Source organism: Pantherophis guttatus, chromosome 1, assembly GCF_059756535.1.
Source record: "Pantherophis guttatus breed Tessera chromosome 1, ASM5975653v1, whole genome shotgun sequence".
Lineage (NCBI taxonomy): Eukaryota > Metazoa > Chordata > Lepidosauria > Squamata > Colubridae > Pantherophis > Pantherophis guttatus.
This window is the reverse complement of record NC_142063.1, coordinates 179,328,702-179,341,681: the sequence shown is the minus strand read 5'-3', so window position 1 is coordinate 179,341,681 and position 12,980 is coordinate 179,328,702. Positions and strand designations below refer to the sequence as shown.

The 12,980-nt window shown below is 38.7% G+C and overlaps 1 protein-coding gene across 1 annotated transcript in view; it reads right to left on the bottom strand.

Annotated features, from left to right (window-relative positions):
* Positions 1-5,060: 5,060 nt before the first annotated feature.
* TRPM8 (transient receptor potential cation channel subfamily M member 8) overlaps positions 5,061-12,980 on the bottom strand; it is a 356,525-nt gene continuing 348,605 nt past the window's right edge. The window contains exons 23-24 of the mRNA XM_087887046.1: positions 5,899-5,932; positions 5,061-5,069 (exon numbers count right to left, since the gene is read on the bottom strand). Coding sequence (XP_087743172.1) covers positions 5,061-5,069; positions 5,899-5,932 — 43 coding nt within the window. The remainder of the gene's footprint in view (positions 5,070-5,898; positions 5,933-12,980) is intronic.

The following is a 12,980-nucleotide window of genomic DNA, read 5'->3' as shown; positions in this document are numbered from 1 at the left end:
ACTGGGACAGCCCAAGCCCCCATTGGAAAGCTCATGCCCGGTGCCTTCCCCTGCTCCCACATTCTTTGAACCTGCCAGGCAGGAGTTTCACTGGCAAAGCTGGTCCAGGTTTCCAAATCTGCAGGCGGAGGAAAGGTTGTTGGAGCCTCGCCTCACATCCTGCAGTCCAAGGCAATGCCCATGGATGTGGCTTGGCCAGGAGCATTGGTGGGGCAGGCTGCAAGCCATTGCATCTGGAGGTTGCAGCGGGGCAGAGCTGAGTTTGGGGCGTGTTAGAGGGGCTGCACCCCAGCCTGGTACTTGAGTGGGTAGTTTGGAGTGAGACTATAGCTTGGGCGAGGAGCTTCTGGGCACATGCAGAGCATCCCTTGCTTGCTTCGCCTGTGTCATGGTCTGCAACCAAGAAGCCTGGCCATGGCTTTCCAAAGGGGGTGGCCCAGTGAAAGGGAAACCTTGCAGACTGCGAAGCCAGGCTAATGAGCGGGGCATGGATGCTCTGGTGTAGGTGCAGTGCTCATCTATTTTACAACCTGGTGGTGGCCATATGGGCCTGAAAATGGTCAGCCTTAGATCTGACTCCAGAGGATGCCCTGCTGCCCTTGTCCTGCCCCCTGGGTGTGCTCACAGGAGGCAGCGAGCATGTACAGGGCGTGGTGTCCCTGGGGGCCATCTTGCCCCACAGGCTGATTGCATTCTGAGTGCTCTCCTTTCATCCAGAATGCACACGTGCTCTCAGCCCCAGGGGGTGGGGCTGAGGCAGCGGGGTGGTCTCTCACTGGCTCCAGGGCATCCATGTGGGTCAGATCCAAGGCTGACCATGTTCTGGTCTGAATGGCTGCACCAAGTTGTAGATCAGCACTGTGTCTGCACCAGCACCTCCATGCCCCATTCGCTGGCCTGGCCTCTCAGCCCCCTTTCACTGGGACCACCCTGCCCCCACTTGGGAAAGCCATGACTGGTGGCAATGCTGCCAATCTCTCCCCTTGCCTCATCCCTTCCTGAGCACGGAGGAAGATTGGGACAACATAAAAAGCATTTGCAAGCTAAGCATTTGCAAGTGGAGCGAGCACTTCCGAACCGGTAAAGAAGGTAAGTAGATTTCACCCCTGATCCATAACCAGAAAATCATTGACTTCCATATGGAGAAAGCAAAAGTAATTCAGAACAGCAAAGTGCAACAGTGAAAAAACATTAAAGAATTCATATTAAAATCCAGCAAAGAGTTAGAGTAAATCAGTGTTCAACCAGTCAGTTAACTTGTAAAAGAAAAATCAAGATAAAAAAGAAAATTCAAACCATGCAGTTAAAACCCAGATGGCTTTTAAAAACCAAATGCTGAGAGGAAAGATAGAGACCCGACTCTCTGACTGTTACCATCAGGAATTGCTAATCTTGAGATTCCTCTTCCCAGGAGGATCCACAGTCATCTTGGATTGTTCCTAACTGTCCCCATTCAGATCTAGGGAGTAGGCTGCGAAAGAATCCACTTTGGTGGCAAAATCAGCTGTTCATCAGCAAGAGAAGCAGATCACCCTGCAGCAGCTCAGCACACCATTTTGGGGGAAGTGGAAATGGAAGCTAAAGTTTTGACTGATGCAGTTTCCATGGGTTTCTACATTAAATCCTATCTTCTTGACACTATATTCAATCTAATGAGATCTTTCATGTATCTTTCTTTCTGGGTTGTATTCTTCTGTTACAGGCTAATTAATTAATTAACTAATTAATTTTCAACTTTTCCTTGAAAAGTCAAATGTCTTAAGTCAAACATTGCTGATCATGTCATTTTGTTAATGTGGAATTCTCTTTTCAACCAGTGGTTAGTTAGAATGGTTCAAAATTTCATGTCTTCATTAATCCAGTTACTTATAGTAATGACAAAAAGCTGTTGTTAATTCCAATCCATCTTATTATTTTTTAAATATACATAACAGTTGCAATCATCAAGCAAACAAATCGATAAAACATCTTTACAGACACACAACATTGGAAGTGATATTTACATACATTTGTAGATATTTGTAGATATTTTTTTAAGCAAATGATTTATATCCCAACTTTCAGGAACCTCAGCATTCTAATGTATTACAGTAGAGTTCCTGTTTATTATATTTATTTTAGTACAATTTATATACTAAGTACAATTTATATACTAAGATTTTATATGTCCAATGATTAACATACAACAAGAAAAAAGAATAAATAAAGCCTTCAGGAATGAATCAAGTCATACTTAAAACTGAATTATAATATAGTAAACTAAAAACAATATATATGTCTGTCTAATATGGAAACATCAATAAAGAGTCTCCAGGATTATGAAAGCATGAGATATAAATAATGATAACCTTGCTCAAATATCAGAAGGCAACATCAACAGCCAAGTTTAGAAAATATTGATATTTCCATGTTATATGATACTGAAAGATTGTACTAAAATATAAAATAGTGAATTACCTTAAAAACAATTTTCTTATAAAATAAATACAAGAGTGTAAAGAAAAAAAGTAAAGTGTCAGATTTAAGCCATGAGCTCTTGTTTCAGCTGATATATCCTCTTGGATGCAATTTTCATCTTAATTTGCTAGAAATATCTTTCAGAAGAAACTTCAAATCATTCATCTTTTAAAAAAAAATAATTTTGTAAGAATGCAAGAGATTAATTGGAAATTACATCATTACATTTCAGGCACAAGACTAATCGCAACTATTATACTGAATCATAGAAATGTTCATCCTTAAGGAGATCCATTAACAATGCAATTCTAAATGCATTTACTCAAAGGCAAAGCCCAAAAAGTTCAACTGAATTTGCTCACAAGGAAGGGTATATTGTCTTGTAATATTAATCAAAATCTTATATAGTTCATTTGCTCCACACAGCTTGCAATTAAATTCACCAATATTTGCTGGCTGTGAAATTTGAATGCATCTAAATTTAGCTTTAGCTTCTATAAACTGTCTTCAAAATTCAAAAAATGAAAAATAAGTATAAAAGAAAAGGAGATTGCCAAAAATCCAGCAAGATTCTTGTAAAATGTTTTAATAATTCTTAAGTATCTCTTATACCAACAAGATACAAGTAACAATTATAATAAGTGATTTATAAAATAAAAAAAACAGAGTATGTTATATAGTAATTATTCACTGAAACAACCTAGGAAAGGTTGTTGTATAATGCATGCATATCATCTATGATAATTCAAAAAGAAATGTTACTACACAAATCTAATAAAACTGTAAATTATATGATAAAATAAACCAAAGAAGGCCTAAATGCTTCCTGGAAGCACGAAGCCGAGAACACCAGCCTGAAGATGACGAATGAGACTTCGTCGAAACGTCGCCAAGACACTTCCAATTTTACATGGGAGAAGACCCGAATAACCAAAGACCTACATATATATATATATATATATATATATATATATATATATATATATATATATATATATATATATAGTACACTGAGGCCACAAATTTAAGTGGTACATGCTAAAATGACAAGATGTAATTCAGGAGCATAAAATTATCTTAACCAAAAAATATAAAATGTAATTAAGATCATAATTTTTTAAATGCAATGCTCCAGACATGGATGGCATTGAATGTAAATACTGTACATTTTTTCTTAAAATAAAAGAATACATTATTTATTCCAATTATATAACTGGAGTAAAAATTCCTGTTTCTCTGAAGCAGATTCAAGTTTATTTTATTTAATAAACCTTAAATAATTACATTACTTTGGATTAATCAGAGTTCATTCTTAAAATAGCCAATTAAAAGAATATTGAATATTATATATTATGCTAAATATATCAAAACCTAACTAGCTTAGCTATCTTAAATGCTTTAAAAAAGAATTTAACAGAACAGATGGTAAAAATTATTGTTTGGAATAGTATTTGGATCATTTTTATAATTAGTTACAACTAGCATCAATGGATCTTATTCTATATATTTTTTTCTCAGATATATAGAAAAGAAGTATTAACATAAAATATTAAGAAAAATTAAGAGCCACTAACAAAAAAGTATTAATTAGTGTGCAGTCAATATTTTTAAAAATCAAAGTAGACACAAAGCTCAATTGGAGTTTGAATTAAATTATTGATATGCAGTACAGATTTAGAAATTGCTTCACTAAATTCATATAAATTAGCTGGAGTTAATTGCCTAAAAGGAATATGGAGGTTTAGGCATACTAAAGTTGAATATACTGTATATATTTGATTTCTTTGAAATTGGTACTCAATAGTATCAACATTCTTTGCAAAAATGCCTGGTTATAGGTAGTCCTCAAGGTATGAACAACTGTTTGATTGTTCAAAGTTACAAGTGTACTTAGGACAGGGGTTCAAAATTGCAACCAACAAGAAGCCTCTGCAGTCATGTGACATGGATTCAGTCACTCCTGAAGCAGCCATTTTTAGTCCTGTGATTACCCTTTGTTGCCTGTGGTTACGACAGGCAATTTCTGAGATCTATATGGTAATGAAGTTTGGAGACTTTGCAGTCAGTTTTTTTCCTCTTCATTGCACTGAGTGGAGTAATGAATCTCTTGCTGCTTTCCCTGTTGCTTCTTTCATTGCTGTTGCCTTGATGAGTGGAGTTGCTTTTGTAAGTACTTTACATTTTTTACATTATAGTACTGCACTTGTTTGTAAATACTCTGCAAACTACTGTTTTTTCATTACTGTTTTGGTTTTGGAACTTCTTGAAGAACTGCTAGCCCAGGGCTGTCAAACTCCCAGCCTGTGGACCAGATGCGTCACATGCTGGCCACGCCCATGCCCAGTTTAGCGAAGGGGAAAAAAGTCCCGATATGTGATGCCGCTGTGACGACATGAGTTTGACACCCCTGTACTAGCCAGTGTCTACAGAAAATAGATTTAGTACTGTAAAGTTCTTTTGCATTCTACTGTAGTTTATTTGCATTTCTTTGAAATTGCTTGCAGAAAGATCTATACATACTATTGTATTGTGTATTGACAAAATAGATAAATTTATTTATCTGAAAGTAATGCATTTTTTGTTGTTGTGCCAGTGGTAGGACTTTACTTTGGCTGAAAAATTATTGAAGCAACAGTTTTGAAAATTTAATATGGCAATATTAAATTAATATAATTAATATAATTTAGCAATTATATTAATAGTTTTTCTGATAAAGTTTTCCAGGCTTCCACAAATGTCATTTTGGATAGAAACCAGGAGTCAGTGACATTTAGTCATACCTTAAGCATGAAAGCTGGCTGGGTAACTTTGGCCAGTCACTCTGTCTCAGCCCAGTTCACCTTACAGGGTTATTGTTGTGGGAACAATAGGTGGACGAAGGAGTATGGCTTGAGTTATTTATAAAAATAAAAACCCTCCCTTCACATATATTCCAATTAGGTTTTCTCTTTATATTTTTGTGGTTCTGTCTTGAGTTACTTTTCTTTTCATTTCTATATACTCTCAATATAGCCACTCAATATAGCCAATATATTGCTCCAACAGTGAGATGGATGGTATATAAATTTAATGAAGAAAATAAATAAATAAATAAATAAATAAATATCATTTAATTTTTATTTACTCATTATACAGAGAAATAAAAATATATTTAACATTTATTCAAATTACACAGTGATGATTTTTTAAATCAAAAAATAGCTTAAAATGAATAATAAAATATTCATAAATAAAATAAATAAATAAAATATAAATTTTTTAAATGCTTCACTATTCATTTCATCAATAAACAATAAAAAATACATTTAATTAATAAATTTGAAAACAAAAATATTCTGATATTTTTTATTGTTCTTGGAAATATTTTTGCAATGCTTATGAATATTTCAAAACTCAAGTATAAACAGTGTTTCTGCCTCCCCAACTCTCAAAAGAACATACCTTAGTTTCCAGTTGTCGAAATTGTTGGGCCATTCTGTGGAAAGAAATATAGCATTGAGGAAGGTAGTTTTGATTTTAATTCTGACCACAAAATTATTTCTGAAAATAAGCATAACTGAAGATAATAAAGAACTTTCTATTTAGCACAATCATCAAATTACAGTAGGTAGCTTCCTAAATGCAATACAATGGAAAACAGAATCCAGTACAATTTCAGGAACTAAATACCGTGTTTTCCCCAAAATATGACCTACCCCGAAAGTAAGTCCCAGCTTGATTTTTACACGTGTGCCCACTATAAGCCCTGCCCCCAAAGTAAGCCCTAATTAAGACCCGGCCCACTCTGGGGTGCAGGGGGTGGGACAAGGCCCAAGGGTAAAAATTAAGCTAGGGTGGAGCTGCCCTAGTTACCAGGCCTTGCACTCCTCGACACCTGACTTGCCGGCCCATTTCTTCTGTGGCCGCTTGAGCGTGTCACCCCCGGCCTCTGTTTCGCCATCAACAGCCTTCCGGAAAGGCCTCTGCAGCCAAGAAACGAGGTCTGGATTGATCTGGAGCTCTTTTATTGGCTGCAGAGGCCTTCTGGGCAGATCAAAGAGGCCATCTATGTCAAAATTGAACAGCCCCCTCTCAACAGAGGGGGAGGGATATGACATCATCTATCTCAAATCTACAGCACAGTCCTTTCAGCAGTTCCAAGAAGGCTCCACACCCATTTGCACTACTCAGGTGACCTGGAAGACACAGATAAATCTCCAAGTGGTCTCAATGACTCTCTAAAAACAATGCAAATGATCAGCTGAATTGAAGGAGTATAAATCCTTCCATTCCCCACTATCCAGTCAGTGCTGAAGAAGCTTCTTGGATGAGAAGTGAAACATCTTCAAAGAAAAACAAGAAAGTCCAGTTGCCTCTTGAAAAACCACCTTATTGTCAAGTGACTCTGGACAGCTTACAATACTGAGAAGTTTTACATTTCATTTAGGGAAACAATTGTTGGCATTTATAATAATGAACCTTATTTATTTATTTAATTATTTAATTCATTTTCCGCCCATCTCACTATCAAGTGACTTTGATAGCTTACAATACTGTAAAAGCAAGTACAAAATATTAAACAATAAAATACCAAATATTCAAATAAACAGAGATTACATGTTAAAAACCAAAATATAACAGGTTGGGGTGGGATTCTTTCTATTCCATCACTAGCATGGAATACCCCATCAGGGCTTCAGGCCAAATGACAGAGCCAGGTTTTGAGGGTTTTTTGGAAGGTCAAGAAGATGAGGCGGATCTCACCTTGAGGGGTGCAGTGTTCCAGAGGGTGGGAGCCACAAAAGAAAAGGCTCTTCTCCTGGACCCCATCAGCTGAAATTCCTTGGACAATGGGATCTGCAGCATGCCCCTTCTCCTGGAACCAGTGGGCCAGGCAAACTCCATTGGGGTGTGTAGCCTGGATCAGATAGCCTGGACTCATGCCATAAATGGCTTTCAAGGTCTTAATCAACACCTTGGACCAAGAAGCACACCAGCAACTACTGCAGCTATTGCAACAAGGATGTTACATGGGCCATCTTAGGCTGTATCATGGCTGTATTCTTTACTAGCTGTAACTTCTGAATATTCTTCAAGGGTAGTTCCATGTAGATCAAATTACAGTAGTCCAAATGAGAGATGACTACAATATTAGTGACTGAGTGCAGGGACTCATGATTCAGGAAAAGGTGCAACTGGTGCACAACAAAGGCTCTTAAAGCAGGAATTGTGTCTCCATGGGTACCACAAGTTGTGCATAGAGTTTGTCAACCATTTTTTTCCAGCACTTTCTCTAAAAAGAAAAGGTGAGAAACTGGATGAAAGATTTCAGGCAGGTGGAATCTAATGATGGCTTTTTGAGGGGACAGACCAGGTCCTTCTTGAAAGGTCCTAGGAACATTAGCTCCTGCAGTGATGTATTTATTAGTGCTTGAACTCATCTGGAGGTCACCTTTCTGGAGCCTTTCACCAGCCTAGAGTGATAAGGGTCTAATTCTAGTTCTGTTGACAGCTTTGAGAATCCTTTGTCATCAGGTCTGACAAAGTTAAACTGTTCCCAGATTCCCAGGTTAAGGTTTTCTTCCCAAGCATCTCTAATGGAGCTGTTCCACATTTGGACTCCAAATGAGAATGTATCTGAAAGACCTTGTCCATCAGATTTTCCATGAATTCCTCTGTACACCCTATAGATGATCATCTGAGCCTTCCTACCCCAGAAAAAACAGATGACTCTGAACAGGTGACACTCTGAACACAATAAGAATGGAGAAACTGTTTTGTCACTCTTAACCAACACAAGGTAGGCCTTAATAGCAGCTCCGACTCATGACTGGTTGGATTCATCTCTTGTTTTCCTCAGCAGTGGTCTAAGGATCTCTTGGCCCTTTTCAACACCCTCAACTCCTCCATAAAACACAGGGAGCTGTGTCAAGAGAGACGTCACACAGGCACAATCCTGTCCAAAGCCCTCTTGATTCCAGATTGCGGTCAGAGTGTTGGCAGGACCATGCAGAAGAAACCATAGAATATTCCTTAGCTCCCTTTGGAACCCACTCAGGTCCATCAGTTGCTGGGGATGGATTACCCAAATGGATCCAGTCTCTCTGCAAAGGGAGGCAATGTAAGAGAACTTCAAGGACACCAGGGTGTGATCTGGCCATGATGATTGATAAGAATAGATTCCCCAGCATATTACACTGCCGTCACTCCAACAAGAAAAGAAAATCATGCATGGGGTGTGAGTACTGTATTGGGCTGTGAACTTCCAACCTGCTTCTGAAACTAACCTTAGGGATGGCAAGTTGAAGTCTGGGGAACTTCATCACCAATCCTGAGATGGCCTCCAGCAGCTCAGGCAGGTAGGTTGTTACAGAACAAGAAGACAGTAGAGCAACAGTCCCAAATGATCCCATAAACCTAGCTTCAGGAACAGGGTCTCACAGCCAGAAACTTGTGGAGCACGGTCACTGAAGGCCAGAAGAGATTTCCTGATAACAACTGCTATCCCTTCCCTACCCTGGGATTTTGGCTGGTGCCAAACTTTAAACCAGCTGGATACATTTCCAAGAGGAGGACTCTCCCTTCCAGAGGGTTTATTTATTTATTTATTTATTTCGTCAAGATGTAATAGGTAACAGATATAAGATAAACATAATTATGAATGCATGAAATGGATACATATAAAAGGGAACATTAGGACAGGGACGGTAGGCACACTGGTGTGCTTATGCACGCCCCTTAGGGGTGAGGTTGACAGTAGACAATCTAAGGTTAAAGTTTTGGGTTTTGCTAAAAACCTTGTCACTGTGGTTGAGACGTCTGAATCAGATCTCTCAAAGAAACAATGTGCAAAACTATGGTTGTTGGATAGTGGGGCAAGTAAACATATTGTGAATAACCAAAGGTTGTTTACTGAATTGAGGGGATATAAATCTATGGTAAAGGTTGCAAATGGTAAAAGGGTAAGAGTTACTGGCATTGGTAAGATTTTTATTCCTGGGCTTGGGGAAGTTAATGATGTTTTATATGTACCTGACATTGATCATAATTTGCTCAGCACTGTAAAGATAAGTGAGAATTCTAAGATAGAGATATTGTTCTCAAAGGGAACTGCTGTGGTTATCAATGATAAGCATGTGGTTGGGGAAGTGTTGAAAATCAGCGGTTTACCCTATTACTCTCCTATTTCAAAGGCTGAGGAATCTGATGTTACTAACCAGGTTACCACTTTTGATAGTGATGATGATGAATCTCAATTTGATTCAGAAGATGATTTTGGATGTACACAAGAGAAGGAGAATTTTAAAGGTAATTGCAAAAATGTTTTAAGCAGTAAAAAGTCTGTAAGTTTTAACTTAAAACAGGGAAGAAGTGAGCCTGAGAACGCCAACGCAATCTCCATTGGCAAGCCATTACATGATGAATGTGCTCATCTCATGCATCGCAGATTGGGTCATGTAAGCTTTCCAGTAGTACAAAAGGTATCTGAATGTTCAAATGGAACTAGGGTTAAAGATTGTAACATTTTTCTGGACTGTTCTATTTGCAGGGTTGCAAAGTCAAAAGTAAGTCCTGCACCCAAGAAATCCCAGAGATATTCTGAACACATATTCCAGTTGGTACATATGGATCTGGTGGGTCCCTTGAAAGCCTCTTTTGGTGGGAATCGTTACTTTCTGACAATTGTAGATGACCATAGTAGGTTTGGATTTGTTTACCCTATCAAATCCAAGGATCAGACATTGTCTAAGTTTAAGGAATTCTGCCACCTAGTGGAGAATCAGCATAAGGTCAATATTCAAAAGATTTTGACAGACAGAGGAACTGAATTTAATTCAGCACAGTTCTCTGATTGGCTAAAACAAAAAGGCATAATACACTTGCGAACCACGCCCTACTCAGCATTTCAAAACGGAATTTCAAAAAGACAGAATGGTGTGCTGCAGACAATGGTAAGGTGCACACCTTACCAATGGTAGGATGGTAGGATGCTAACTTAAGTTTTTCATATTGGGCAGAAGCTGTTTCATATGCTAATTATGCTCTCAACCAGGTATGGTCCAGTGTGGTACAAAAGGCCCCATATGAGATAGTGTATGGCCATAAGCCAAAATTGGCACATCTTCGTGTATTTGGAGTGATGGCTGATGTCCACATCCCAAAAGAGCTTAGAAAGAAGGGGGATAAAGTCTCAGCCAAACTGAGGTTTATGGGCTATGAGACGGGTTCTAAGGCCTTTAGGTTCGTGGACTCAAATGGGAGAATAGTAATATTTAGGTCAGCTACTTTTTATGAAGGCACTAATTGGAGCAGGATCCATGCAAATGAGATCCTGGCTCAAGATCCCCCTCGTAGTAAAAATAAAAAAGCTGAAAAAGTGTCTGAAGGCCTATCTACTGATAGTGACACCTCTGGTTTTGGAGACGAGGAGGACAGTACACCCCCCAAACCCTTGAAGGGAATTTTAAAGTGGAAGACGGAGACAGCATGGAAAGAAGGGCATCCCACTTTAAAGGTAAAGTATGGTGATGGTGAGGAGGACAACTTATCAGATAGTACTGGAGTGGATGAAGAATCAGTTAAAAGGCCAGTTTGATCCACTAGGGGGAAGAAGCCAAAAAGGTATGAAGGTTTTGTCACTTCTGTTGACCAGGTTCCGGTCATACCCCAAAGTATGAAGATGTGTTAATGCTATCTGATAAAGAACAACAAAATTGGTGTGCTGCGATGGATACCAAATTGCAGAGTTTGAAAAAACTAGAGGTATTCACCCCAACGGAGTTACCAACGAACAAAAAGGTAAATTGGCACAAGATGGGTCTTTAAGAAAAAGCCCATTGAAGATGGGAAGTTTATTTACAAGGTGAGGATGGTTGCACAGGGTTTCTCACAAAGATTCCCTGACGATTATGTTGATACCTTCTCGCCTACAGTGTGGCCTGAAAATGTGAAGACCGCACTCACTATAGCTGCCATACAAGGGGAGAGTGTGTACCAATTTGACGTACAAACAGCATTCTTACATGCCAAGTTAGATAAGAAAATATACGTTAAGGCTCCTCAAGGTGTAGATCACCAGGGAAATGATATTTGGCTTTTAAACAAAAGCCTCTATGGTCTTAAAACAATCTGGCAGAAGGTGGTATGAATGCCTTACCAGTAGCTTAAAAAAGATGGGTTTTACAATCTCATCAGCTAATGAATGTGTGTTCATTAAAAATCACCAGGGTATTAAACAGTTCTGGTTTACGTGGATGATATTTTGTATGTCTGCAAGTCTGAAGACAGATGTAAGATGTTTTCCAAGGAGTTAAGTAAGAATTTTGCCCTAAAGCCTCTAGGTCGAATTGATAAATTCTTAGGAGTCCAATTTGTAAAGACGGAGAAAGGGTATGAACTCTCCCAACAGGACAAGATTATAGAATTGGTAGAAAGATGCAACATGACAGAGGCCAAACCTTGTGACACACCCATGCAGACAGATTTCCTTAAGCATATGTATGCTGAAAGTGAACCTTTTGAGCAAAAGACACTTTATAAATCAGTGATAGGATCATTGTTGTATATTGCAGGCTGGACTAGGCCAGATATCAGTCTGACCGTAAACATTCTGTCCAGGCATTCTGAGAATCCCACCCAATACCACTCGAGTGGAATTAAAAGAGTTTTAAGGTATTTAAATAACACTGTTAAACATTCACTTTTATTGGAGCCAGACATATCAGATAAGCCAAGTTTGTGTTGTTACGCAGATGCTGATTGGGCAGGGGACATTAAGTCCAGAAAGAGTACTTCAGGTTATGTCATATTTCTGAATGGGAGTCCCATCCATTGGTACTCAGGTAAACAGAAGTTAATTGCAACTTCCACTGCTGAGGCAGAATATGTGTGTTTATCGAAAGCATCTAACGATCTGGTATGGTTTGATGATCTTCTAATAAACTTGTGGGAAGAACCAGTGTATCCTATTGATATTCATGAGGACAACATGGCTGCTACCAATATCTCGCAGGCTGATGCAGTGGGACAGAGGTCATGTCACATTGACATCAAGTATAAACATATCAGACAATTGACTAGGATAGGTTTTGTTAGGACAGTTTTTTGCGAGACAAAGGAACAAATAGCAGACTTGCTCACGAAGCCATTGCCTAGGGATCAACATCAATATCTCTTGGATAAGATATCTATGACTATGTAAGATTGTATTTCTTACTACTAAATGTATATGCTCATGACTTGTATGTACATGTATTTCTGTAATCAATTATTGCAGAGAAGGGGATTGTGAGAGGAAAAACCTCTCAGCATATTGCTGCAGCTAATTGATTGATTGGTTTGAACAGTTTGAATGAACCAATCAGAGCACAGCTTCCTGGCTCTGAGTTTCCTGCACTTTCCAATGGACAATTGATCAGTATATAAGCAGCAGCAGGACTGCAGCCAGATCACATTACTGCTCCTCCCTCTCCTCACTCCGAGACCAGATGAGACTTTGATGAGAGCATGCTGAAGTCACTACAAAGAGCTGAGTCACTGCCTTG